The sequence below is a fragment of the Lissotriton vulgaris genome, unplaced genomic scaffold (assembly GCF_964263255.1).
Source record: "Lissotriton vulgaris unplaced genomic scaffold, aLisVul1.2 SCAFFOLD_6524, whole genome shotgun sequence".
Taxonomy (NCBI): Eukaryota; Metazoa; Chordata; class Amphibia; order Caudata; family Salamandridae; genus Lissotriton; species Lissotriton vulgaris.
The window spans coordinates 8,636-34,365 of record NW_028248007.1 but is presented as its reverse complement, the minus strand read 5'-3'; the positions used below and the strand labels follow the sequence as shown (position 1 = coordinate 34,365).

The 25,730-nt window shown below is 42.0% G+C and overlaps 1 protein-coding gene across 1 annotated transcript; it reads left to right on the top strand.

Annotated features, from left to right (window-relative positions):
* Positions 1-449: 449 nt before the first annotated feature.
* LOC147664954 (uncharacterized) lies at positions 450-17,378 on the top strand. The gene is made up of 5 exons (XM_086949862.1): positions 450-1,387; positions 6,190-6,225; positions 12,428-12,865; positions 15,416-15,631; positions 17,072-17,378. The coding sequence occupies exons 3-5, from the start codon at positions 12,428-12,430 to the stop codon at positions 17,354-17,356; spliced, it is 939 nt and encodes a 312-aa protein (XP_086805988.1). The 5' UTR covers positions 450-1,387; positions 6,190-6,225; the 3' UTR covers positions 17,357-17,378.
* The last annotated feature ends 8,352 nt before the right edge of the window (positions 17,379-25,730 follow it).

Below are 25,730 nucleotides of genomic sequence, written 5' to 3'. Positions count from 1 at the left end.
ACAACACAACTTTGATGGCAAATAAATCAGCTCCGAACATTTCGCCACACCTATCGCTACATTTATCTATTGGCAAACAAAATCATCGGACATCTTTTTCATTCTCACACTGTATTTCTATGGTGACACTCACACATTAATGGAGGCATCTGCAGCAATGTCCTGTCTTTTCATACTAAACATAAACGCCACAACTTTGAGCCTGTATATTACAAGACTTACATTAAGGGACGCACCCGCAGCGAAATTCTGTATTTACAACACGTACACACACAGCCAAAATTCCCATAGCATTTAAAAATACACACAGACACATGTAAGGGCCACTTACGCAGCAATGTTCACTATTTTCATACTGAAACGGAAAACACAACTTTTATGGCAAATATTGCATCCGGCCTTTGACCCGTTCAGCACCACACCTGTCTTTCCATTTATTTTTTGCCAAACAAAATTATCCACCATCTTTCTCATTCACCCACTTTTTTTTAACGTTGCCACACACACATTAATGGACGCATCCGCGGCAATTTTCAGTATTTTCATACTAAACCTAAACGGCACAACTTCGAGCCACTATATTACAAGAGTTGTATGTTTTTAAGTGAAACTTTGTATACTTTTGATGCTTTATATATGCCATTTTTAAGTGTAACTTCGAGCAGACAGTTGAAGTCCAATTACACTAACGTAAAAAAAAGGCCCTTTGCTTTGTTAGTTCCGAGCAAATTCTTATATGGCCTTAAGGGAGTTGCCCAGTGAAGTCTACTGGCGCGCCTATGTCGAAACTCCATCTGCATACACATTCAAACATTCACACTTCCAAGTCGCGCACATCAGCTAGTGTGACTTTTCCTTGGGGCAAGGGAAGGACTAAAAGCTTTGATCCTTTCTTAAACACAAAAAGAAAAAAAAAAGATTCTTGCATCGTTACCCCCTATTTAAGCAGAGGGACGGGTCACTTTAAGTCATACTCTCTTTTTACCAGCGAGGACAGAACTTCGACTTACAGAACGGCGCTGAACTTGCTGCTATCGACCAACAGCCACTGAAAAATTACGGCATTCAATCTTAGAACGTAAGTGCATGCAAGTGTTATTTCTATACATCTAAGGGACAGTATTGATATTTTTAGTTGCGTTTATTAGAACTGTTACTATATCAACATTGCACCTGTGTTAAATTATTCTGCGACATGTGTGTTTGCAAATCTTCATTTTCTATGGTAATACTTAGCAAAAGACTACGTAATTTCTAAAACAGGTCATACCTTGGTTTAAAACAACAGATACATATTGTTTTTTTTTTGTTATCTCTTGTAGGTTATTGGTACGCTTTCAACATTTCCTTGATAGGGGGAAAGAAACTGCGCACCAACATATATCAAGTAAGTACAGCCAACTGTTCACTCTTCTACACATTTTTTACTTCCGTTCCTAACACTCCGACGTGGGGGCAGGGTCAGTGGTTAAGGGTCGGGTCGACAGCAACAACATAAAACTGACCATGAGGTTATTCACAGTACCCTGGAGGCGAAGTGTTCGTGCACTGAGCCCTCCCGGCATACACATAATTTTGTCGCTCTCTTTCTCTTTTCGTCTCCCTCACTCTCTATAGCACACTAATCACACACACCCTGTCACATTAGGCAAAACACTGCATCTTACACTAATCACACACAGCCTGTCACATTAGGCAAAACAATGACAGCCACCCTTATACAACACGTGCAACTCCTACGCAATGTAACATCATGTCACTTCGCCACTACAGCAACAAACTTTCAGTCAGAACTTCTAATTGCACAGTAATTTGCATGTAAACAGGCAACACTTTACAACATTTACGCACAATGCATTAATTTGTTGCTTTACTTGCAGTTAGTAATCCAAGTTACAAGCTGACACACAGAAACAGCCACTCGTACAACTACTAGTATTACATTTTCACAAGCACACATCCAATAACACATTAGCCTGGATTAGCTGCCTACCCAAAAAAAAAATTGACCGTACACTTACTACACTATTCACAGGCACATTGGAACATTAGGGGGAATAGTACAGTCATAATCCGTTCTCAACACTTCGCCACACCACAACAAACTTTTCATACACACAATACACTATCAAGGGGAATTTCGCCAACACCCTCTATTACCTGGGTACTCACAATCTTTCAAGCAGGTGAAAAATGTACTGTTTACTTTGTGTACAACGACCGCATTGGTGGGGGCAATGTTAGTTGTCAAGGGTCGTGGCGACAGCAACAACATTAAAATGACCATGAGGTTAAGCACAGGACCCTGCAGCCGAAGGCTTCATGCGCTGAGCCCTCCCGGCATACACATAATTTTATCGCTCTCTTTCTCTTTCGGTCTCCCTACATCTCTATAGCTCTCTCTCCCTCTCTATAGCTCCCCCTCCCTCTCTCCTGTCTTCCTCTGTTTCACTCTAACTGTGTTCCTCCCTCTGTCTCACTCCCCCTCTTTTCTTACACCTCTCTCCCTCCCTCTCCGTCTCCCTCCCTATCACCCTTCATCTCACTCCCTTTCTCTTCCTCTCCCTCCATTTCCCTTCCTTTCCCTAACTTTCCCTTCCTCTCTGTCTTTGTACATAACTCTCCATTTGTCTCCCATTTACTCCCTCTCTATCTTTCTACATTACTTGCACATTAACTGGTTACACCAACACTTTGCCACACCACAACTAAATTTTCATACACACATTCCACGAACAAGGACACTTTCACACACACACTCTATTACATGCCTACTCACAATCTTTCTCTCAGGGGCAAAATTTAATGTTTACTTAGTGTCCAATGACCGCATCGGTGGGGGCAGGGTCAGTGGTTAAGGCTCGGGGCGACAGCAACAACATAAAACTGTCCATGATGTTATTCACAGTACCCTGCAGCCGAAGGCTTCGTGCACTGAGCCCTCCCGGCATAGACATAATTTTTCGCTCTCTTTCTCTCTTCGTCTCCCTACCTCTCTATAGCACACTAATCACACACACCCTGTCACATTAGGCAAAACACTGCATCTTACACTAATCACACACAGCCTGTCACATTAGGCAAAACACTGACTGCCACCCTTATACAACACGTGCAACTCCTACGCAATGTAACATCATAGCACTTCGCCACTACAGCACCAAACTTTCAGTCAAAAGTTCTAATTGAACATTAATTTGCACGTAAACAGGCAACACTTTACAAGATTTACGCACAATGCATTCATTCGTTGCTTTACTTGCACAGTTAGTAATCCAAGTTACAAGCTGACACACAGAAACAGCCACTCGTACAACTACTAGTATTACATTTTCACAAGCACACATCCAATAACATATTAGCCAGGATTAGCTGCCTACCCCAAAAAATAATGCACCTTACACTTACTACACTATTCACAGGCACATTGGAACATTAGGGCGAATAGCACAGTCAGAATCCGTTCTCAACACTTCGCCACACCACAACAAAGTTTTCATACACTCAATCCACTATCAAGGGGACTTTCGCCCACCCCCTCTATTACATGGCTACTCACAATCTTTCAAGCAGGTTAAAAATGTACTGTTTACTTTGTGTACAAGGACCCCATCGGTGGGGGCAATGTTAGTTGTCAAGGATCGGGGCGACAGCAACAACATTAAACTGACCATGAGCTTAATCACAGGACCCTGCAGCCTAAGGCTTCGTGCACTGAGCCCTCCCGGCATACACATAACTTTCTCGCTCTCTTTCTCTTTCGGTCTCCCTACATCTCTATAGCTCTCTCTCCCTCTCTATAGCTCCCCCTCCCTCTCTCCTATCTTCCTCTGTTTCACTCTAACTGTGTTCCTCCCTCTGTCTCACTCCCCCTTTTTTCTTCCTCCTCTCTCCCTCCCTCTCCGTCTCCGTCCCTATCACCCTGCATCTCACTCCCTTTCTCTTCCTCTCCCTCCATTTCCCTTCCTTTCCCTAACTTTCCCTTCCTCTCTGTCTTTGTACATAACTCTCCATTTGTCTACCATTTACTCCCTCTCTATCTTTCTACATTACTTGCACACTAACTGTGTACACTTTCAATATTACACGCACACCGCATTCATTTCATTTTCATATTCAATACAATATAGGAAGTAATCTAAGTTACACGATGACACACACACACATTTTTCAGGACGTCTCGCACTATTAACTCTTCACGCACACACTCACTCCCTCTCCATCCCCAACAACAATTCCAAGCCAGAATTAGCTGCCTACCCAAAAAAAAATTGCCCATACACTTACTACACTAGTCACAGGCACATTGCAACATTAGGGGGAATAGTACAGTCATAATCCGTTCGCAACACTTCGCCACACCACAACAAATTTTTCATACACACAATCCACTATCAAGGGGACTTTCGCTAACAACCTCTATTACATGGCTAATCACAATCTTTCAAGCAGGTGAAAAATGTACCGTTTACTTTGTGTCCAAAGACCGCATCGGTGGGGGCAGGGTTAGTTGTTAAGGGTCGGGGCAACAGCAACAACATTAAACTGACCATGAGGTTAATCACAGGACCCTGCAGCCGAAGGCTTCGTGCACTGAGCCCTCCCGGCATACACATAATTTTCTCGCTCTCTTTCTCTTTCGGACTGCCTACATCTCTATAGCTCTCTCTCCCTCTCTATAGCTACCCCTCCCTCTCTCCCATCTTCCTCTCTTTCACTCTAACTGTGTTCCTCCCTCTGTCTCACTCCCCCTTTTTTCTTCCTCCTCTCTCCCTCCCTCTCCGTCTCCCTCCCTAACACCCTGCATCTCACTCCCTTTCTCTTCCTCTCCCTCCATTTCCCTTCCTTTCCCTAACTTTCCCTTCCTTTCTGTCTTTGTACATAACTCTCCATTTGTCTCCCATTTACTCCCTCTCTATCTTTCTACATTACTTCCACAGTAACTGGGTACACCAACACTTCGCCACACCACAACAAAATTTTCATACACACATTCCACGAACAAGGACACTTTCACACACACACTCTATTACATGCCTACTCACAATCTTTCTCTCAGGGGCAAAATTTAATGTTTACTTAGTGTCCAATGACCGCATCGGTGGGGGCAGGGTCAGTGGTTAAGGCTCGGGGTGACAGCAACAACATAAAACTGAGCATCACTAGCCCTCAACACCTCACACACACACCCTCAACACTTCTCCTTCAACTCCTCACTCACCCTCACTCTCACTCAACACTTCAACACCTCAGCCTCACTCACCCTCAACACCTCACTCACCCACAACACCTCATTCCCACTCACCCACACTCAGCCTCATCCTTACTCACCCTCAGCTTCTCACCATCACTCACCCTCAATCTCTAAGCCTAATCTACCTTCACTCACCCTCAACCCCTCACCCTCACTCACACTCACTCACACCATCCTCACTCACCCTCATGCTCACTCACCCTCATGCTCACTCACCCTCATGCTCACTTACCCTCAACATGTCATCCTCACTCACCCTCACCATTACTCACCATCAAACCGTCACCCTCACTCACCCTCACCCTCACCCTCACTCACCCTCAATACCACTCCCCCTCACTCACCCTCATCCCCTCCCCCTCACTCACCCTCACCCTCACCCTCACCACCTCACCTCAACAACAATCAACACCTCACCCTCACACTCACACCCTCAACATTTCATCCTCATTCACCCTCAACCCCTCACCTACACTCACCCTCTCTCTCCTTCTCTAGCTCCCCCTCCCTCTCTCTTGCCTTCCTCTTTCTCACTCTAACTTTGTTAATCCCTCTGTCTCCCTCTCCCTCTCTCTCCCTCCCTCCATCCCCGTCTCCCTTCCTATCACTCTCCCTCTCACTCCCTTTACCTTCCTCACACCTCATCCATTCTCTGATTCAATGCAACACATAACACACACACACATTTTTTAACGTCTCTCAGTATTAACTTTTCACGCACTCACTCACTCTCTCTCTGTCCCCCTTTTCCTCCCACTCCCTCTCTCTCCCTCTATCATCTCACCCTGCCTGTGTGCCAGCCGTGGCACATACACTCACAGCAGCACTAGAGCTCTTAACAGGTCTTTAAAAGACTATTTACATGCTAATGTGTCTTTTATGGAAAAAATTCGGAGAAATATATTCTAAACAATATGTTTTTTTTCAACTTTCAGATTATTCAAACAACAACAAAAGAAACAGAAGTTAAGGTAAATACTACTTTGCCACTTCGTTTAAAAATTGTTAAAAGTTCATACCTTACAGTCCCCTAAAAAATTTTTTAGTTCACAAACCTTCTCAATTTACATTTGTTGATAACAACATTTCAGTATAACTTTGAAGATGCAGAAATGCTTAAAAGCAAGTTACCATCAAGGGAATAGCAAATTTAATAGCAAATCACAAGGTAAGCAATGCTTACCAAATAGTGCTTTTGCTGTCTTGCACAATTTATGCAAGCCAGTAACTACTTGGAACTCTAATGATCTGCATTATATAATGGACCGTGGGGACGCTTTATATCTCCAAATGCATTCTATTAACAAAGAAACACTTATGCATCCAGATGACCTGCCAAGGTATATAGACCACAATCAAGAGATATATTCACTTTTGCTACGGAATGCTTACTACGGTGATGTCCTTAAACGTTTTGATAAAGCCTACCCAGATATTAGCACAGCATTAAATGTTACTATTAAGAAGCACTGTGGTGTTCTACTTTGTATGAATGTTTATGTAATAGCTATTTTCAAACATATGCAATCATACTTTGTATTTGATTCACATAGTAGGGACCATGAAGGCATGCCTCATTCAAACGGAACATGTGTTACAATTGCATTTAATTCGTTTGAAGGGCTAATTCAATATGTTATGAAACTAGCATATAACTTAAAACATCAGGCTGAGCAATGTGTCCAATTTGAATTAACACCAATAGATATAAAAGTCATTCAAAGAAAATCCTTTACAAAAGCACTTACTGTGCACAAAAAAAATAGTCAACTGCCGCAAGAAAGAAAAATTTGGGTACATACTACTGAATGTACTCCTAATCAGACGATAACATCAACATCAATGTCTTCTGATCATTTACAGAATACAAGTAAGGGAGGGAATAGCAATAGCAATCATTTACCACAATTACCAGGTAATAGTAAAGCTATCCAGGGAACAAATAAACAGTCTCGGAAAAGAAAAAGGGATTCAAGTACATGTCCAACTACAGTTGTACAAAGAAAAAAAATTAATACAGCTGAAGAAGACATTACCAACAGTCAACTAAGTGCTACTGATAATAACATACCCATCTTCACGCAGGGCCAAAGACAGAAACGAGGTAAACAAATCCATACAATCATTCGCAAATTCCACCGGGAAATATTGCATGGGCCAGAGTACATTTGTACTCTTTGCAATCAACTGTGGCATAAACAAACGTTGCTAAATATACGCAGTGTTAGCCAATCCGAAATTTTCAACAAGTGTAACATTAGTAACAAGAAAACAACTTTTATTTGTAAGACTTGCTATTATTACATTCGCAAAAACAAAATACCACCATGTTCAATTGTAAATGGCATGGGCTTCCCAAATGTACCAGTTGAATTAGAATTATATGATTTAGAAGAAAGATTAGTTTCACCTAGGATACCATTCTTACAAATTCGGAGTCTGCCACGCGGTTTTCAAAAATCATTATCAGGTGCAGTAGTTAATGTACCTGCAGATGTTATGACAACTGTTACAATTTTACCAAGGCAAATTAATGACGCCATGACAATCCCAGTGAAATTAAAAAGGAAATTAATCTATAAATCATATACACATTATGAGAATATTAGACCAAATACTGTAAAAAAGGCAGCTACATGGCTAGCTAAAAATAGTCGAATGTTTAATGAATATGGTGTTACCATTAACCCTGACTGGGAGTATATACCTCCAGAAATAGAATCTCACAATGAGACTTCTGAAACAAACAATTCATCTGATAGTTCGGACAACATAGAAGCTGGAAATTTGGATACTATGTTAACAAATGAAACTATTACTAGTAATTCGCTGAATGTGTTAAGTTTCGCTCCAGCTGAACATAACACGCCAAGAGGTTTATATGAGGATAAAGATTCAGAGTTTTTGGCTTTCCCTACTATTTTTTGTGGTGAACGAAGACCTAACAATAAGGAAAGACACATACCGGTACATTATAGTACTATTTGCCAAGCAGAGTTAAGGAGTTATGATAGAAGAGTCGCTAAATCTATTACTAATGTCTTTTTTAAACTGAAGAAATTACATATTAAGCAGATCCATGGTAAAATCAACATTTCCATCAGAAAACATTTTACAGATGGGAATAAAATAACTGCTAAAGACATTAAATGTAATATTGCCAATGTTTTACAGTTCAATGAGGGGTACAAAGTATTAAAAACTATACGCAGTTCACCTCCATATTGGGAAGGTTGCAAAAAAGATATTTTTGCTATGATAAGGCAACTTGGCATTCCCACTTTCTTTTTGACATTATCTGCTGCAGAAACAAAATGGCACCATTTAATAAATATACTATTGAGAGTTAGAAACTTACAGGAATGTACAGAGGAAGAATTCTTAAACATGTCTTGGGAAACTAAAAGTAAATTAATACAAGAAGATCCAATAACATGTGCAAGACAGTTTGACTATCAAGTTAGGAAATTCTTTAATTGTGTTTTGCTGAATGGCACTAATCCAATTGGGGAAATAGTAGACTACTTTTACAGAGTCGAATTCCAACAGAGAGGTTCTCCACATATACATGCATTACTCTGGGTAAACAAAGCACCATTGTATGGTGTTTCACCAGTGGAAGAAGTCAATAGCTTTATTGACAAATATATCACTTGTCATAAGTCTGAAAACCCTGTTTTACAACCGTTAATAAATCTACAAAGGCATGGTCACACCAAAAATTGCAGACGTAAACAGCAACGGACATGCAAATATCAATATCCCAAATATCCAATGTCAAGAACGCTCATATTAGAGCCATTAACACTGGAGGAGACAAATAACCAATGGCAAGATAATATGAAAATAATACATGAAGCTATGAATAATACTACTTTTAATACACTTTCTTTTGAGGAATTTTTGGACTTCATTAAAATGGATGATAAAGAATATATTACTTCTATACAAACTAGCTTACAAAAAACAACTATTTTTTTAAAAAGAACACCAGCCGAATGCTTCATCAATAACTACAATAGTACTCTTTTAGAAGCTTGGCGAGCAAATATAGACTTGCAGTTTATACTAGACCCTTATGCTTGTGCAGTCTATATTATCTCATATATCAGTAAATCGCAAAGAGGAATTAGCAAACTTCTAGCGCAAGCTGCTAAAGAGGTACCAAGCAATAGTAATATCAAAGATCAACTTAAACACATAGGGAACAAATTCCTCAACTGCACAGAAATTAGTGCTCAAGAAGCAGCATATCTAATTCTTCAAATACCATTACGGAAAAGCTCACGATCATTTGTATTTATTAATACTAGCCGTCCAGAGAAAAGAACTTATTTAATGCGTGATATCGAAACTATTAATAACTTGCCCGAAAATTCCACTGACATTCAATGTGAAAATATTATTATTAAGTACTGCAAACGGCCACAATCATTAGAGATGTGCACGTTAGCAGACTATGCGGCTAATTTCAACTATGTGAAGAAAAAAACACATGGGAAAGAAATAAATGATTGCGAAGATTTACTTGCAGAACAAAACTTTTACAGCTCAGATGAGGAAGAATTAGAAATAGAATGTAGTGACGGAAATAAACAACAACAGAAACATAATTATGATTATGCTTTAAATAAGCGCAGACAAGGGAAAATAATACGCTTTTGCAGATTTAGCAAAAATAATGAACCGGAAGAGTATTATAGAGAAATATTAATGTTGCACTATCCATGGAGGGAAGAAGAAAAAATACTAATCAACAAGGAAACTTACTATGATAGGTATCTGGAAGTTAAAACATTTGTTGACACACAACTAAAAATCTATAACAAACAGCATGGTGAACTTACAAACATTATTCATGAACAGTCTCATGAAAATGTCATTTCACCTCCTCTATCACCAACTGTGAATATACAGACAGAAGACCAAAATCCAGAACATAATAATAGATATGATTTGGCTCTAGATTTAGGAATTAGAACTACAACTGAAGAACAAAGATCAACTAACGTTCTTTTACCCAATGAAAAATACCAACAACTTATGCAAAACTTAACGGAAGAACAACTTAACTTTGTTTACCATCACTTGCATTGGTTTAAAACTACTAGCACTCCATGCTATACTTTTTGCACTGGAGGGGCTGGTGTTGGGAAAAGTTTTGTAATATCTGCACTTTATCAAACTTTACTACGCTACTATAACACTAAGGCCGGTGAAAATCCGGATAATGTTTATATCTTACTTACTGCTCCAACAGGAAAGGCTGCCCATAATATTAATGGCAAAACACTGCATAGCACTTTCAAAATACCTGTGTCGCAAAGTTTGTCTTATAAACAACTGAGTCATGAACATAGAACTGCTCTACAAATGGAAATGATGCATGTTAGAGTTGTTATTATTGATGAAATTTCAATGGTAGGCCACAATATGTTGAATTTTATACATAACAGGCTTCAAGAAATTAAATCATCTAATGAACCATTTGGAGGAATTTCTATTTTAGCCATTGGTGACTTTTACCAATTAAAACCTGTATTTGACAGATACATTTTTCAGGATTCGACACAAATGTATGGTCCTTTAAGTGCTAACTTGTGGAAAGAACATTTTAAAATTTTTGAATTAACAAAAATTATGCGCCAAAAAGAAGATCTACAATTTGCTGAATTACTAAACAGATTGAGAGAAGGCAAGCATACTGAAGAAGATATTTCACAAATTAAGCAAAGGGAAATACAACCTGATGAGACTGTATTAGAAACAATTCCATATATCATGTCAACTAATCTAGAAGTTAATGAAATTAACAAAAAGGTTTTAGAACAACATTGCAAAGATTATCCTGTCTACATAACAGTAGCAAGCGATACTGTTAGTTCTGATTTGTCTGAAAGTGTGAAAAAAACGATTCTTAAGCAACTGCCCAAAGATCCACAGAAAACAATGGGCCTTTCACATACATTACACATTGCCTTACAACTTCGTTATGATTTAAGTTGCAATGTGGATGTCAATGATGGTTTAACAAATGGCGCAACTGGTGTTGTACAATTAGTAGAATTGATTAACAATACGCCTATTATTGTTTGGTTGTTATTTGACAATCCCACTATAGGAGAAACAACCAGACAACAATATAAACACTTATTTCATTCACAAACACAAAATACATGGACACCAATACATGCTATAGCTAGACATTTCCAATACACTAAGAAATTTATTACCATTATACGGAAGCAATTTCCTTTACGCCAAGCATCAGCACGCACTATACATCGCACACAAGGTGCAACTCTTGAACCACTTTATATACACTTTAATAACAGCAAGATTCATCATTTGCATTATGTTGCTATTAGCAGGGCAAAATCAATACAAAATGTCTATGTACACAATTTTGATGAACGTAAAATTGTAGTACATCCACAAGTTAATGAGGAAATGCACAGATTAAGGACACAAATGCCACTTGAAATACATATCCCACAGTTACATACATACAGTGCACATTTCAATATCATTGCACACAATATAAGATCACTACAGAAAAATTTTTCATCTATGGTAGCGGATAGGAATATATTACAAGCAGACATTATTTGCTTAACTGAGATCAACACTACAAGAAATGCTACAGCTAATGATTTCAGTATAGAACAATATCATCACATTATATTTGATAAATTTCATACATACAACACAAACCATGGAATGATTATGTACTACAAAAAAGATTTATTTATATTGCCTATTTATGAGACACTTGAAGGGATAGACATTTTACATTTTACTCTACAGATTGATAACACAGATTACCTTATTATTATTTTATACAAACCACCCCTAAAAAGTATAACTTCTCTTTTTGATTTCATCACTAATATTACGGATTTTTACCCCATGCACAAATTGATTATTATAGGGGATTTCAATGTGGATGTATCTCAAACAAATGCAAACAGCAAGCAATTACTTGGATTCTTTGAAACAAAATTACAATGTCAACAACTCATTAACAGTTACACAACTAACTACCAATCCATTTTAGATCATATATATACAAATGACCAACTACACAACTATGGTACTTTAGAATGCTATTACAGTGATCATAAACCAATATGGGTTTGTATTTAACATGTTATATCACATTTTCTATTTCAGATGATGTCTATTGAAGAAATAATGAACATTAATACTGATGACAACAAACCATACCAGAAACCAATAAGAGTTAATGTCATCAGCTGCTCAGGGAAAACTACGTACAAAAATGCTAAACAAGAGCAGAAAATTTTATTCCATTTGGCTTTAGCAGATAAAACTGGAACAATTAAATGTACTTGTTACCAAGAAAATTTATATGAGCAAACGAAAATAAACTGTGGACTACTGATACGGAACTTTATTCTCAAAAACAAAACAATTTTAATTACAAAACAAACTAAAGTAACCAAATTTCCCGCAATGACAATCGAGGAGGGCCTGATCCAACAAGCAAACAACATTTTGCATCCGCCTGCACCATCGGCTTCTCCCATCAAGGAAATAAAACGGGCAAGTCTAAAAAGCCTGATGACCGTTTCAGGGACAATAATTGCCGTAAGTATGAACACAAACATGTTATCATGTCAACTAAAAAAAAATATTGTCTTGCAGTGGAAGAGTTGGACTTATTAGGATTGTAAATGACATATCTTATGTATTTGTGCTTTTTCGAAATTGCAAGTATAAATAGTCTGATGACTGTTTCAGGGACAATATGTGCCAGATGTATCAACACAAACATGTCATCATGTCTAGTACAAAAATGCATAGTTGGCTTACACACAAATTACACATTTAGGGGCCCGGTGTAGGTAGCCCTTTAGCGATCCCAATCGGCCAAAAAAAAAAGATTTTGGCCCGTTTCACATCGGTAAAGGGCTATTGAGATGTAGGGCCACATTTTAGGTAACTTTAGCAAATCTGTTTATTAACCGAAACGGTAGATTTACAGATTCAATAAAATTAACTGAAATGTAATGTAGGTAGGCAATGTACCTTCTGTACATGGCTTACACAATCGGTATTTTACCATGGAATACAAATCCAGGGTAAAATACCTATGGCATGTGACAGGCAGACCTGCCCTTACAGCAGGTATGCTTGCCACATGGCACCTGTGCCTTTTTTGGCGGTGCAGGAGGGTGTCAAAGTGACACCACCTGCACCCTTCATAATTCTTTAATTACAGATTCAGTAAATACCGATTCGGTAATGCCTAATCATTCCTATGTCCTTCAAAACCCATATGAATTAATGCGCATTACCTATTCGCTATTTACCGATTTGGTAATTAAAGATTTGTTAAGGATTCTGTAATGAATCCAGATGTTGGTACCTACATACAAAAATGGGATTTACCTACATCGGGCCCTTAGGAACTTCACGGACAACATCAAAAAAGCTTGCATTAGACACTCTTTCACACTCTTTCACACTATGTATAAAGGGATAGTTTTGAGATATATAATATGTGAGTACTTTGGGGTATAGTACAAATTCAAGTACTCTCCACAATGACAATTTTTACTAAAAAATAAATGCACTATGGTAGAAAGTATGTTCATTTGGGTCGTGAAATATAATACATTATATTACCAGTGATACAATGCACTACTACTATGTTTTTTTACTGTCACTATTTTGTAGAATTGTTCTTTTTGGGTTTACCAAAAGTACGCAAATACTGTCTTTACATCAATGCCTCACCCTCAGTCAACATCACTCACCCTCAACACCCAACTCTCACTCTCACTCAACACCTCACCCTCAACAATTCAATTTTAATGCCTCACTCACCCTCAATCTCACTCAGCCGAGATCACCCTCAACACCTCCTCCTCACTCAGCCTCAATCACCCTCACTAGCCCTCAACACCTCCCACTCTAAAACTCTACCCTTCTCCCTCAAATACTCACTCACTCTCACTCAACACCTCAACACCTCAGCCTCACAATCAACATCAATGACTCACCCTCACTTAGCATCATCCTTACTCACCCTCAACTTCTCACCCTCAATAACTCTCAACACCTCACCCTCATTCACACACAACACCTCACACTCAACAATTCACCCTTAATGCCTCACTCAGCCTTAATCTCAATCACCCTCAATCACCCTCAACACCTCTCACTCAATCACCCTCACTCACCCTCACTCGCCCTCAACACCTCCCCCTCAAAAAGTCAACACTTCTCACTCAACTCCTCAGTCACCCTCACTCTCACTCAACACCTCAACACCTCAGCCTCAACATCAACACCTCACCCTCACTCAATTAATCACCCTCACTCACCCACACTCACACTCATCCTTACTCACCTTCAACTTCTCACATTCAATCTTTCACCCTCAACACTCCCTCACTCTCACTCACCCTCAACGCCTCACCCTAACTCTGCCTCACTCACACTCACCCTCACGTAACACCTCGTCCTCACTCACCCTCAACCCCACCCTCACTCACCCTAACACTCAACACCTCACCCTCAATAACTCACCCTCACCCACACCCTCACTCATGTCATCAGGTCTACTAAAAATATGCATACTTGCCTTACTCAGCCTCACTCACACTCACGCTCATCGTTACTCACCCTCAACTTCTCACCCTCACTCACCTTCAAACTCTCACCCTCACCCTCTCACCCTCACCCTCACTCACCCTCATTTACATTCAACCTCACCCTCACGTAACACCTCATCCTCACTCACCCTCACTCCCCATCAACTCCTCACACTCAACACCTCACCATCACACTCACTCATGTCATCATGTCTACTTAAAAAATGCATAGTTCACTTACACACACATTACACCTTTAGTAACTTCAAAAACTAACTGGACACATTTTTGATTATGCACTCTTCACACATAGTAGCAAGTACAACTTTTGCAAAATATAAGATGCCAGTGCTTTGGTGTATACTACAAAAAAAAGTACTATGTACAAGGACATTTTTTACAAGAAACATTTCAATCTTTTAGAAAGGAGGTTCATTTGGGTCGTTAAATATAATACATTATATAGCCTTTCAGACAATGCACTAGTAATATCTGTTTTTACAATCACTATTTAATAGAATGCTTTCTTTTTGTGTAGGAAGAGGACGCAAAAACGGTGTTTATCAATGGGCAAGATACCCCACTCAAATCCATTACAATAAAAGATGCAACTGATGATATAAAAGTGACACTGTGGAGAGAAGCGTCACTATTTAAAATACATCTTGGGAAATATGTGACCCTGACTCATGTCACTGTACATGAATTCAATTGCCAAAAAATATTGAATACAACGCGCCATAGCAAAATGGAGGTAAGCACAACGAACAAACAAAGTTTTGCAATTATCTCTTTTCAGCCACTCTTGGAATTGCACCCAGTCTTGCCCTTTCACCCACTCTGCCCCTTCCACCCACTCTGGACATTTTACCCACTCTGGACATTTCAGCCACTTGGGACCTTTCGCCCATTCGGGAGCTTTCACCCACTCGGGAGCTTTCACCCACTCGGAACCTTTCTACAACTCTGGCTCTTTCACACACTCTAGGCCTATCACCCAATCTAGACTTATCACCCACTCTAGACTTATCACCCACTCTCATACTCACTCACCCTCAACAACTCACCATCAACACCTCACCCTCATACTCACTCACCCTCAACTCCTCACGCTCATTCACCCTCACTCACCGTCAACACACTATCACACTACAACAACAAACAAATACTTACCACCACAGCAACACTTAACTCACCCTCAACACCTCACCCTTAACTCCTCACTCAACCTCAATCTCAATCATCATCAATCACCTTCAACATCTCACGCTCAACACCACTCTCATACTAACTCACCCTCACAACATCACCCTCATTTACCCTCACTTACCGTCAACACACTATCACACTACAACTACAAAAATACACTTACCACCACAACAACACTTCACTCACCCTAAACACCTCACCCTTAACTCCTCACTCTCACTCATCCTCAATCACCCTCAACACCTCACCCTCACTCACCCTCAACGCCTCAGCCACACTCACCCTGACACTCAGCTTCTCACCCTCAGCCTCAACACCTCACTCTCACTCACACTCAACGCCTCACCCTCAGTCAATCTCAACACATCACTCAACATCACTCTCACTCATCCTCAATCACACTCAACACCTCACTCTCAACACCTCACTCACCCTCAGCCCCTCACCCTCACTCACTCTCAACTCCTCACCCTCACTCATCCTCACTCACCCTCAACACCTCCCCCTCATTCTCACTCACTCTCACTCTCACTCACCCTCATACTCACTCACCCTCAACACACTATCACACTACAACCACACCAAAACTTAGCACCACAACACCACTTCAATCACGCTCAAAACATCCCCATCAGCCCCTTACTTACCCTCACTCTCACTCATCCTCAAACACTGACTCACCCTCAATCTCACTCACCCTCAACGCCTCACCCTCACTCACCCTCAACATCTCACCCTCACTCACCCTCAACACACTATGACACTACAACCACACAAAAAAATTATTACCACCACCTATCACCCAGTCTCGACCTATCACCCACTCAAACTCTATCAACAACTGGGACCCTTTCACCTACTCAATCCATTTCACCCAATGTGTCCCTTTCAACAACTCTGTCCCTTTCAACCACTATAGGCCTTACACAAAAAATAAAGTATACACATTTTAAAAATAATTATTGCTTTTCTTTTCTCTCAACAGGTAACAGCCCCACCAGAGGAAAAGATGGACATTCTAATTTATGGTGTTGAAAGCTCTACTGAGCAAACCAGTATCATCACAATAAAAGTGACAAACACAGACGAATTGCAATCGATGCCCATCGAAAACGAGATCTTAATTAAATGGTTTATGTTAGATGAGGACGTTGAGAACATCGGAGATGCCCTTGTCCATTTTTTGCCACAAAATTTTGAAGTTGTCTTTTGTAATGGGCAAATCATAAAGATTCTTAAAGAAAAAGACGATGAAATATGTTCTGAGTAAATTTTGCATGTTGCCAGGATATCTTTTTTTTGTACAAAGTTAAACAATAAATATTTGTGTTTTTTTTAAAAAAATAAACAAGTGTGTAATACAAATTTTACTACTTCTATGGTGATTTTTTCAATTCGAAAGGCAAATTATAACTAAGACACTCCATTTATACAACATAGTCACACCCACATACAAGATTTAGCCAATCCATTTGACATTAGAAAAACATATACAAAATACACATACTTTGTAGCTTACACGCACTACAGTATTATGTATGAATGAGACTGTTGAGCTAAAGACGCCTGTGCTGGTGCTGAGTTATGCTGTGTTGTTGAGCAATGTTACTGTGGGGGGCCGAATGTTAAGGTGGTATTGATGCGTGTTCCATTGGTGGACATCACAAATTAGGTTGTTGGGAGAAGTGCAACTGTTGTTGGAATGAGTTATGCTGTGGTGGTAATAGTTGAACACTAACACAGCACAACTCATCATCAACACTTCACAACTACAGCATTAGGAAGCACCTCACTAACAACACTCATCAACACACCAACATCACTCTACACCACCGCAACAGCATCATTCTACCACAACAACATACACAAATACAAACACACTTTACAATAACGAGTCACACATGCTAAACACTCACATTTGTCAATAACACCCTCTCTCACACTCACTCACCCTCAACTCATCACCCACCCTGAATTACACTCACTCACCCTCAACACCTCACACTCACTCTCCCTCAACACCTCATCCTCACTCACCCTCAACACATCACCATCACCCTCACCCACCTTCACTCACCATCAACACCTCACCCTCACTCACCCTCCACCCTGCACCCTCAAACACTCAATCACCCTCGCTCTCAACACCTCTCCCTCAACGCCTCACCCTTAACCCCTCACTCACCCTCAACGCCTCACCAACACTCACCCTCAGCCCCTCACCCTCACCTACAACACGTCACTCTCACTCACCCTCAACACCTCACCCTCAACAACTCATCATCAACACATCACTCACCCTCACTCTCACTCATCCTCAATACTCTCAACACCTCACCCTCAATACCTCACTCACCCTCAGTACCTCACCCTCACTCACCCTCAACTCCTCACCCTCAACACCTCACCCACACTCATCCTCACTCACCCTCAAAAACTCACCATCAACACCTCACCCTCATACTCACTCACCCTCAACACCTCATCCTCATTTACCCTCACTCACCGTCAACACACTATCACACTACAACAACAAACAAATACTTACCAACACAGCAACACTTCACTCACCCTCACTTCACTCACCCTCAACACCTCACCCTTAACTCCTCACTCACCCTCAATCTCAATCATCATCAATCACCCTCTACACCTCACACTCAACAAATCACTCTCATACTCACTCACCCTCACTCACCCTCACTCACACTCAAAACATCACCCTCATTCACCCTCACTCATCGTCAACACACTATCACACTACAACTATAAACAAACACTTACCACAACAGCAACACTTCACTCACCCTAAACAACTCACCCTTTACTCCTCACTCACACTCACTCTCACTCATCAACAATAACCCTCAACACCTCACCCTCACTCTGCCTCAACGCCTCACCCACACTCACACCCTCACCCTCAGAACCTCACTCTCTATCATCCTCAATGCCTCACCCTCAACGCCTCACCCACTCACCCTCAGCTCCTCACCCTCAGCCTCAACACCTCACCCTCACTCACCATCAATGCCTCACCCTCAGTCAACATCAACACATCACACACCCTCACTATCACTCATCCTCAATCACACTCAACACCTCACCCTCAACACCTCACTCACCCTCAGCCTCTCACCCTCACTCACCCTCAATTCCTCACCCTCACTCGTCCTCACTCACCATCAATCTCAATCATCATCAATCACCCTCTACACCTCACACTCAACAAATCACTCTCATACTCACTCACCCTCACTCACCCTCACTCACACTCAAAACATCACCCTCATTCACCCTCACTCATCGTCAACACACTATCACACTACAACTATAAACAAACACTTACCACAACAGCAACACTTCACTCACCCTAAACAACTCACCCTTTACTCCTCACTCACACTCACTCTCACTCATCAACAATAACCCTCAACACCTCACCCTCACTCAGCCTCAACGCCTCACCCACACTCACACCCTCACCATCAGAACCTCACTCTCTATCATCCTCAATGCCTCACCCTCAACGCCTCACCCACTCACCCTCAGCTCCTCACCCTCAGCCTCAACACCTCACCCTCACTCACCATCAATGCCTCACCCTCAGTCAACATCAACACATCACACACCCTCACTATCACTCATCCTCAATCACACTCAACACCTCACCCTCAACACCTCACTCACCCTCAGCCTCTCACCCTCACTCACCCTCAATTCCTCACCTTCACTCATCCTCACTCACCATCAACAACTCCCCCTCATTCTCACTCACTCTCACCCTCACTCACCCTCATACTCACTCACCCTCAACACACTATCACACTACAAACACACACAATGCCTCACCCTCAACGCCTCACCCACACTCACCCTCAGCCTCAACACCTCACCCTCACTCACCCTCAACGCCTCACCCTAAGTCAATCTCAACACATCACTCACCCACACTATCACTCATCCTCAATCACACTCAACACCTCACCCTCAACACCTCACTCACCCTCATCCTCTCACCCTCACTCACCCTCAACTCCTCACCCTCACTCACCATCAACACCTCACCCTCAGTCTCACTCACTCTCACCCTCACTCACCCTCAACACACTATCACACTACAACAACACACAAACAATTACCACCACAACACCACTTCAATCACGCACAACACCTCCCCATCAACACCTTCCTTGCTCTCACTCTCACTCATCCTCAATCACCCTCAACACCTCACCCTCACTCACCCTCAACGCCTCACTCACCCTCATAGCCTCACCCACCCTCAACACCTCACACTAACTCACCCTCAATCTCACTCACCCTCAACGCCTCACCCTCACTCAGCCTCAACACCTCACCCTCACTCACCCTCAACACACTATCACACTACAACCACACAAAAAAACAATTACCACTACAACACCACTCATCACAACTGCAGCAAACTAAGCTCATACAATCAAAACATGTACCCTTTTAACAGTCACACACACAACATCTATCAATGGCCACTTTCAACAAGCATACACACACAACAGTCATCGGTACTGCACTACTATGTCTAAATGAGACTGTTGGTGTGCAAAATACGGATGTGGAAGTGCAGAGTAATGCAGTGTAGTTGCTCAATGGTAATGTGGGGCTGCAGAAAGATAAAGTGGTATTGCTGCATGTTGCATTCGGGGACATCAGTGATGCCATTGTTGCGAGAAGTGCAACTGTTGTGGTGCAAAGTTATGATGTGGTGGTAACTATTAAACATCAACACAGCACCACTCACCACTAGCACAGAACAACACATCACAACTACAGCATTACTAAGCACCACACACTCACATGCCCACACACTCACACACCACCACCCTCACACACATCCACACTCACACACTATCACACATCCTCGCACACCCACTCACATTCTCAATAAGCCTCATAGCCTCACGCTCGCCAGCAATCACTCACCCTCACACCGTCACCCTCACACCATCATCCTCTCACCCTGAACACCTCACCCTCACTCACCATCAACACACTATCACACTACAACTACACACAAACACTTACAACAACAGCACCACTCATTACCACTACAGCATTACACATCAGACAAACTACATACAATCCAAACATGTGCGCTTTTAACAGGCACACACACTATTAGCTAGCAATGGACACTTTCACAAGCCGTACACACACAACAGTCATCAGTGCATCCTTTCACCATGCATACACCCACACAAACAGCCATCAAGCCACGCTTTCAACAGTCACACACACCAACTGCCCAAAGTGCACACTGTACAAGAACTTTTGGTACGTTGCACACACAATCACAGCAATACAAGCATGCTTTGGTGCTGTACAGTACTGCAGTTCTATATCTAAATGAGACTGGGGGAGTTCTAAATACAGCTCTACTGCCAAAGACTGATGATCTCATGTTGCTCAATTGTAGTGTGGGGGTGCCGAATGTTAATAATGTGCTATTGCTGGCGAAATGGACATAAGGGAGGCCGTGCAAGAGGAAATTACTACACACAAGGCAAGTGCGACCGCAAAACACGTACGGGAAAACGAAACTCGAACCATGTCAAACAATAAAACGAAATAGCAGCCATTGTTAACATACAAAACACACTCAAATGAGAGGAGCCAGACAGGAAATACGTGCTAGCAAAGCAAGACCGAAAAGAATCAGTACAGTAACATCACGAAAAGGAAATGCATCAACAAATGTATAAAAACTCACAAAGGCACTCTTTCATAATAAGGCAATAAAATTGTCATTACCTGTCGATCGTAGCAGCTCATTCCCTGAAATGAAGAAATTAGAAAAGAAACACAGAAAGAAAAAAAACATACACAGTGCATACATAATACTTTTAAGTACAAAAGCCAACAAACAAAATAAATGAATACCGGCGAAACAAGTCACAGACCGGTACAAATGACACAAGAAAAAGCTAAGTCAGAGGCAAAAATAAACATCACAGTGCCACCTCTGGCGAAACGAAACGCCGGAAAATACATTCCAGGAAGACACTAGCAAAGATTACTCAATGCATCCCGAACTATCAACTTAAACACGAGCCAACATTCGCATAAAGATCTAGAAATATTGCTAAACACAAGGAAAGTCAGCCCGAAATCACAACGGACGCAATGTCAAAGACATAATACATACAAAAAAAAACATTGCTTTATGTAACTTTTAGAAAAATTTTTTTTTAACAAACATATATCTTTAACAACACTACTAAAGAAGATTGTAACTCGAAAAACGATAATACACAAGGCGAAATACAAATAAAACACTCATACATCATAATAAAACATTATGAATAACACGTATATACACACAAGTATTAATACATTCTAATTCATGTACTCAATGTTAATAAATGTACATCTTACCAGTCCAACGACGCACCAACAACGACGGAGGAATAACACACCTTTACCGCTCAAACATTCACACCAATGTAGAAAACGCCCCGTTCACGCACGGCAAATGCAACGCTACGTCACACAACGTAGAGCTGCGATTGACTAAAAATAACGTAGCGCACAACATTACATCACCATCAAATAAAAGATAGAACGCTAACATCCCTTACGTAACTAACGTAAAGGGAATACATTGCGTAATACCCTTTACTACAACAGAAATAATACACATTTTAAGTACATACACGAAAAAAAATTAAAAACGTATACACATACGAAGATAGTTTTTTTAACATTAGAATCAACATTAACACATGGGCGACAATCACATATGCCAATCACACCCTCAGTCACCCTCACTCCCATTCACTCAAGCTCAATCACCCTCAGGACCTCACCCTCACTCACCCTTAACAACTCACCCTCACTCATCCTCAAAATACACCCTCACTCACCCTCAATACCTCACCCTCACTCACCCACAATACCTCCCCCTCACTCACACTCACCAACTCACTCGCACTCAGCCCCTCTTCCTCAACTCTTACTCACCCACACTCACACTCAACACCTCACCCTCACCTTTACTCACCTTCACCCTCATTCACCCTCAACACCTCACACTCAACTACGTAATCACTCACTCACACTCATTCTCACTCACCCTCAAGACCTCACACTCACTGACCCTCAACACCTCACCCTCATTCACCCTCAGCCCCTCACCCTCAACACCTCACCCTTACTCACCCTCAACACCTCAAAACAATCACTATCCCTCACTCACACTCAGCCCCTCACCCTCAACAACTCAATCCTCACTCACCCTCAGCCTCAAAACCTCAACACAATAACTAGCCCTCACTCACACTCAGCCTCTCACCCTCAACAACGCACCCTCAGTGACACAATCAACCTCACTCACAACACATCACCCTCACTCAACTTCAACACATCACCCTCAACAAGTCAATCACCCTCACTCACTAACGCTCAACAAGTCTCACCATCACTCAGCCTCAACACATCACACTCACTGACCCTCTACGCTTCACCCTCAATCTAACTCACGCACCCTCACCCACCCCCACACTCACACACATTCACACCCTCAACATAACAAATCCTCATTCACCCTCACACACCCTCACTCAACATCATGACTTCAACACCCTCACATGCCCCCACCCTCACACACCCCCCAACCTTACACACAACCACACTCACACACTCACACATCCTCACACACCCACACACATTCGCAATAAGACACACCCTCACCTTCACCCACAATCACTCACCCTCACCCTCACACCGTTACCCTCACACCATCATCCAATCCCCCTCAACGTCATTCGCCATCACTCAGCCACACTCACCCACAAAATATCACCCTCAACTTCACTCACACTCATTCACCCTCAACACCTCACCCTCATTCACCTTCTGCCCCTCACCATCAACACCTCACCCTGAATCACCCACAGCCTCAAAACCACACTCACAACCAGCCTCCCTCACTCACCCTCAAGCACTCACCCTCATCACCTCACCCTCACTCACCCTCACCCTCACTCAGACTCAACTATTCACCATGACTCACCCACAACACATCACCCTCACTCAACATCAACACCTAACCCTCAACAACTCAATCACCCTCACTCACTACAAATCCTCACTCACCCTCAAACACCCTCACTCTACATCATGAATTCAACCACACCATCACATGCCCCAACATCACAAACCACCCACCCTTACACACGCACACTCACACACTCACACATCCACATACACCCACACACATTCTGAATAAGACTCACACCCTCACCCTAACACACAATCACTCACCCTCACCCTCACACAATCATCCACTCACCCTCAATCACCCTCAACGTCATTCACCATCAATCACCCGCACTCACCCACAAAACATCACCCTCAAATTCACTCACCCTCACACTCATTCACCCTCAACACCTCACCCTCATTCAGCCTCAGCCCATCACCCTCAACACCTCACCCTTACTCACCCACAGCCTCAAAAAGTCAACCACAATCAGACTCCCTCACTCACCCTCAGGCCCTCACCCTCATCACCTCACCCTCACTCACCCTCATCCTCACTGACCCTCAACTACTCACCCTGACTCAACCACAACAGATCACCCTCACTCAACATCAACACATCACCCTCATCAACTCAATCACCCTCGCTCACTAACGCTCACCCACCCTCACCCTTAGTGAGCCTCAACACCTCACCCTCACTCACCCTCAACGCTTTACCCTCAATTACACTCAGGCATCCTCAACGAGCCCCACCTTCACACACCTTCACATCCTCAACATCACACATACTCACTCACCCTCACACACTCACACACCCTCAATCAACTTCATAACCTCTACCACACACTCACATGCCCACACGCTCACACAACCCCACCCTCACACACATCCACACTCACACACTCACACAATCTAACACATCCTCGCACACCCACTCACATTCTCAATAAGACTCAGAGCCTCACCCTCGCCAACAATCACTCACCCTCACCCTCACACAGTCACCATCACACCATCATCCCCTCACACTCAACACCTCACCCACACTCACCATCAACACACTATCACACTACAACGACACAAAAACTTACCACCACAGCACCACTAATCACCACCACAGCATGACTCAGCAGACAAAGGTCATACAATAAAAACTTGAACGCTTTTAACAGTCACACACAACAACAGCTATCAATGGGAACTTTCACCAGGCATACACACATAACAGTCATCAGTACTGCTGTAGTAGGTATAAATGACACTGTTGTTGTGTAAACAACACATGTGGTAGTGCAGGGTGATGCGGAGTTGTTGCTCAATGGTACTGTGGGGGTGCAGAAAGATAAAGTGGTATTGCTGCGCGTTGCATTCGTGGACATCAGTGATGGCGTTGTTGGGAGAAGTGCAACTGTAGGGGTGATGAGTTATGCTGTACTGGTAATTATTAAACACCAACACAGCACCAATCATCACTAGCACAGAAAAACACTTCACAACAACAGCATTACTAAGCACCACACTAACATCACTCAGCAACACACCAACATCACTCTGCCCCACCACTACAGCATCATTCAACAACAACACACTATCACACTACAACTACACACAAACACAAT

Excerpts from the sequence above, each read along its gene's own strand:
- LOC147664954 (XM_086949862.1), top strand. The coding sequence starts at position 12,428 with ATGATGTCTATTGAAGAAATAATGAACATTAATACTGATGACAACAAA. Across the intron at positions 12,866-15,415 it reads TTTCAGGGACAATAATTGCC|GAAGAGGACGCAAAAACGGT; the intron begins GTAAGTATGAAC and ends CTTTTTGTGTAG. Across the intron at positions 15,632-17,071 it reads CGCGCCATAGCAAAATGGAG|GTAACAGCCCCACCAGAGGA; the intron begins GTAAGCACAACG and ends TTCTCTCAACAG.